This window comes from Daucus carota, chromosome 9, assembly GCF_001625215.2.
Source record: "Daucus carota subsp. sativus chromosome 9, DH1 v3.0, whole genome shotgun sequence".
NCBI classification, from domain to species: domain Eukaryota; kingdom Viridiplantae; phylum Streptophyta; class Magnoliopsida; order Apiales; family Apiaceae; genus Daucus; species Daucus carota.
In genome coordinates this window covers 23,838,798-23,843,177 of record NC_030389.2, presented here as the reverse complement: position 1 = coordinate 23,843,177, position 4,380 = coordinate 23,838,798, and the positions used below count along the sequence as shown (strand labels likewise).

The following is a 4,380-nucleotide window of genomic DNA, read 5'->3' as shown; positions in this document are numbered from 1 at the left end:
AACCAAATACACATATATTATTATTAAAATCAATTACGGATATAAAATATATTTATAATAAAACAGTCAAAATAAGTATCCGAATAAAATTATTTAAGCAAATTAAAATACATATTTTAAGTATCTTAAGAATATTATAAATATTCGCTCGATTAAATAAAATTATCAATAGGCCTGAATAATTCATGAAATCTTATAAAATCCGATTGATAAATTTCTTTATCAATAAATCTGAATTTTAGAGTATTCTGGAATTTTCAGTTGATAATATTATTTCCTCGTAAGATGACTATAAAACATGTAAATTAATTTACTGTATATATATATATATAGAACAATAAATATGTATACATATATATATAAGAGATAACCTGTACACTAATTTAGTTAGTGTATTCCAGCATTCCAAGATCCAAACGTAATTTGGCATAACGTTCCGAGTGAAGTGGCTTTGTAAAGATGTCGGCAACATTATTTTTCGTATCAATGTGAGTCATTTTGATATCTCCTTTGTTAACGTGATCTCGCAGAAAATGATGTCTCACATCAATATGCTTTGAGCTTGAGTGTAACACAGGATTTTTGCTCAAATCAATAGCGCTCATGTTATCACACAGGATCGAGACCACATCAAACTTTTTATTATAGTCAGCTAGGGTTTGCTTCATCCAAAGGATTTGAGCACAACACTTTGCAACTGCTATATATTCAGCTTCTGTAGTGGATATTGACACAGAATTCTGTTTCTTTGAAAACCATGAGACAAGACATCCACCGAGAAACTGACATGTACCACTGGTGCTTTTTCTGTCGACTAAGTGCCCGGCATAGTCAGAGTCAGAAAAACACACTAAGTCAAATGATAGCCCTTTAGGATACCATAGACCAAGTTTAGTGGTTCCTTTCAAATATCTCAATATCCTTTTGACAGCGGACAAGTGAGATTCATTTGGTGCCACTTGAAATCGTGCACACTTACAAACACTGTATTGGATATCGGGCCTACTTGCAGTGATGTATAGCAAGCTTCCAATCATTCCCCGATATTTCTTTATGTCTACAGGAATCCCCTTTAGATCTTCCGTTAATTTGTCGGATGTAGACATAGGAGTAGAGATGGGTCTTGCATCATCCATTTCGAATTTCTTTAACATCTCTTTACAATAGTTAGATTGAGAGATGTGGATGCCTGCATCAGATTGCCTTATTTGCAATCCAAGGAAGAAATTCAATTCTCCCATCATACTCATCTCGAATTCTTTGCTCATGCTATCCGAGAATTGTTTACACAATATACCATTTGTAGATCCGAAAATTATATCGTCTACGTATATTTGGACAAGCAGGATATCATCTTTTTCTTGTCTTGTAAACAAAGTTTTATTAGCAGTTCCCATTTTAAAGTTGTTATCCAACAGGAACTTGCTCAACCTTTCATACCAAGCTCTTGGAGCTTGCTTTAATCCGTATAGAGCTTTGTGTAATTTGTACACATGCTCTGGATGTGTTGCATCCTCAAAACCCGGAGGTTGTTTAACGTATACTTCTTCCTCAAGTATCCCGTTTAGTAAAGGCAGACTTAACATCCATTTGGTATACTTTGAAGTCTTTATGACACGCGTAAGCTAATAGCATTCGAATAGATTCAATTCGAGCTACGGGTGCATAAGTTTCATCAAAGTCAATACCCTCCATTTGAGTATATCCTTGAGCAACTAACCTTGCTTTGTTTCGGATGACCGTTCCATTTTCATCAAGTTTGTTGAGAAACACCCACTTTGTTCCAATGATGGAAGTATCCTCAGGTTTTGGAACAAGTACCCAGACTTTGCTTCGAGTGAATTGGAGCAACTCATCTTGCATTGCCGAAATCCAATCCTCGTCAAGTAATGCGTCCTTTGCCGTCTTGGGCTCAATTTGGGAAAGAAAGCTGAGATGATTGACAACATTTTGAACTTGTGAACGTGTTTGAACACCTTTGCTTAAGTCTCCTAGAACATTATCCAAAGGATGACTTCGAACAATGGGCACTTCTTTAGGAAGACCATCTTCAGTGTTGGCTAGTTCCAAAGAATTATTTGGTGTAGCGATACCAAAATCCATAGTTTCAAATTGACGGATTACATCTTCAACATTGTCTTGACCACCATCATCCTTTTCGACAAGATCAACGTACTTTGAAGATGGCTTGGATTCGTCAATGGCTACGTTCATTGACTCTTCCACCACTAGAGTCTTGAGATTGAATACTCGATATGATTTGCTATTCTTTGAATATCCAAGAAAGATCACTTCACTTGACTTTGGATCAAACTTTGTGAGATAATCCTTGGTATTCAAAATATAGCACTTGCTTCCAAATACTTTGAAGTAACTCAACTTCGGAGTCTTGCCAAAATAAAGCTCGTATGGAGTTTGCAGCTTTATTGGTCGAAGTAACACCCGATTTAGAATATGGCAAGCAGTTGACATTGCCTCGGCCCAAAAGTACTTAGGTCGACGATATTCATTTAGCATTGTATTTGCCATTTCTTGCAATGTCCGATTCTTCCTTTCGACAACTCCATTTGATTGAGGAGTGTAAGGAGCCGAAAAGTTATGAGTGATTCCATTCTCATCACAAAAGGTTGTGAAGCTAGAATTCTCAAATTCCTTACCATGGTCTGTCCTTATATAGATAATGGTATTATTTTGTTGATTTTGAATCTTTTTGCATAAAGCAGAGAAAGATTCAAAAGCATCACTTTTAGCCTTGAGAAATTTCGTCCACGTATATCTTGAATAATCAAACTATCACCAGCGTATAAGAATTTCCACCGAGACTTTGAATAGGAACTAGTCCAATTAAGTCCATGTGTAGAAGCATGAGAGGTCTTGAGGTAGATATCATAGACTTAGCTTTGTGAGACGCCCGGATTTGCTTTCCAATTTCACAAGCATCACAGATGTGATCTTTTTGATAGTTCAGCTTTGGTATTCCTCAAACATGATCTTTTGTAGAGAGATTCTTGATCAGCTTCATGTTAGCATGCCCTAATCTTCGATGCCATAACCATGGATCATCATTAGTAGTGATTAGGCATACATTCTTGATTTTGCCCATGTCACATGTGTAGACATTTTTGTTGCGAGGGCAATTAAGAACCAACTTTCCATCCTTGTTCAGAATAGAACAATGAGTAGGATAAAAGATCACTTTGTAGTCGTTGTCACACAACTGACTTATTGAAAGCAAATTGTATTTTAACCCGGTGACAAGTTGAACATTTGATATCTTTGACACGATCATTTCCTATATCCCCAATTCCAATGATGCGACCTTTGCTACTATCTCCAAATGTGACATCTCCAGCAGCAACCTTTTTAATGTTGTTTAAGAGTGACTTGTTTCCAGTCATATGTCTTGAACACCCACTATCAAGGTACCACATGTCTGTTTTAGCAGCAAGGCACACCTACATACAATCAATAAAACTTGTTGGTACTCTTTTGTCTAGAGGGTCCAAGGGTTAGTCCAACATAAGTAGTTCTAGAGTATGCATGATAAAATTTAGTAGTAGGATAAACATTTTGAGGCACAAATAGTTGTCTAGATGCATGATTCCTAGTTTTATAAGCATGTTGCCTTAAATCATTTCTAGGATGCACATAGTTTCTATCATAACCATGATAGTGAGTTGGGTGACGGTAGAAGTTTTGCATAGGCATATTATAACTTCTAGGAACGTTGCCTCGAGTGTTCGTGTATTGCATTTCTTCTCTATTTCGGAACACAATAGGTTGTTGATGATAGCTAAACCTTGGCTGCTTTTGATCTTTATAAGCACCACTCTTCTTTGGTATAGCTTTATCAACACGAGTGTGAGATTTTGATTCCTTCGGAATCCATATGTGCTTCCCCTTAATTTCACCACTCTTATATTTGCAAAAGGAGACGGTATGTCCGGCCTTGTTGCAAAATGAGCACTTCAGAGTTGGTGGATTGGGAGCAACAATAGGTGGTTCTTCACATGGTTTCACTCGTTTAGATCGAGCATTTTTATCATATCCTAAACCTTCACGCTTAAAGGAGTTCTTTGAGTATACCATCTTGTTTAGTATCTGTTCGCACAAAATCACGCAAGTGTACGTGGTCACAAGTAATATAGAATATTATTCAAGTTCGTACCCACAGAGACTGGTGTATTCAGAAATATGCACTTATGCACCAATGTATGATTATTATTCAATGCTTGGACAAGTATCAAATTGGGTTTTGGTTTTCTACTTAACTAATCCTATTTGAATTATGAAACTAAGAATTATCAACTAAGAGAATACGATTTACTAATGAGAATAAAACATGGGATTCTAGCTTCATTAACAACTTCATTCGGAGTT

The 4,380-nt window shown here is 36.3% G+C and overlaps 1 protein-coding gene across 1 annotated transcript; it reads right to left on the bottom strand.

Annotated features, from left to right (window-relative positions):
• Positions 1-383: 383 nt before the first annotated feature.
• On the bottom strand, positions 384-1,397 carry LOC135149507 (uncharacterized mitochondrial protein AtMg00810-like). The gene has a single exon (XM_064085235.1). The coding sequence runs from the start codon at positions 1,395-1,397 to the stop codon at positions 384-386; it is 1,014 nt and encodes a 337-aa protein (XP_063941305.1).
• Positions 1,398-4,380: the final 2,983 nt, after the last annotated feature.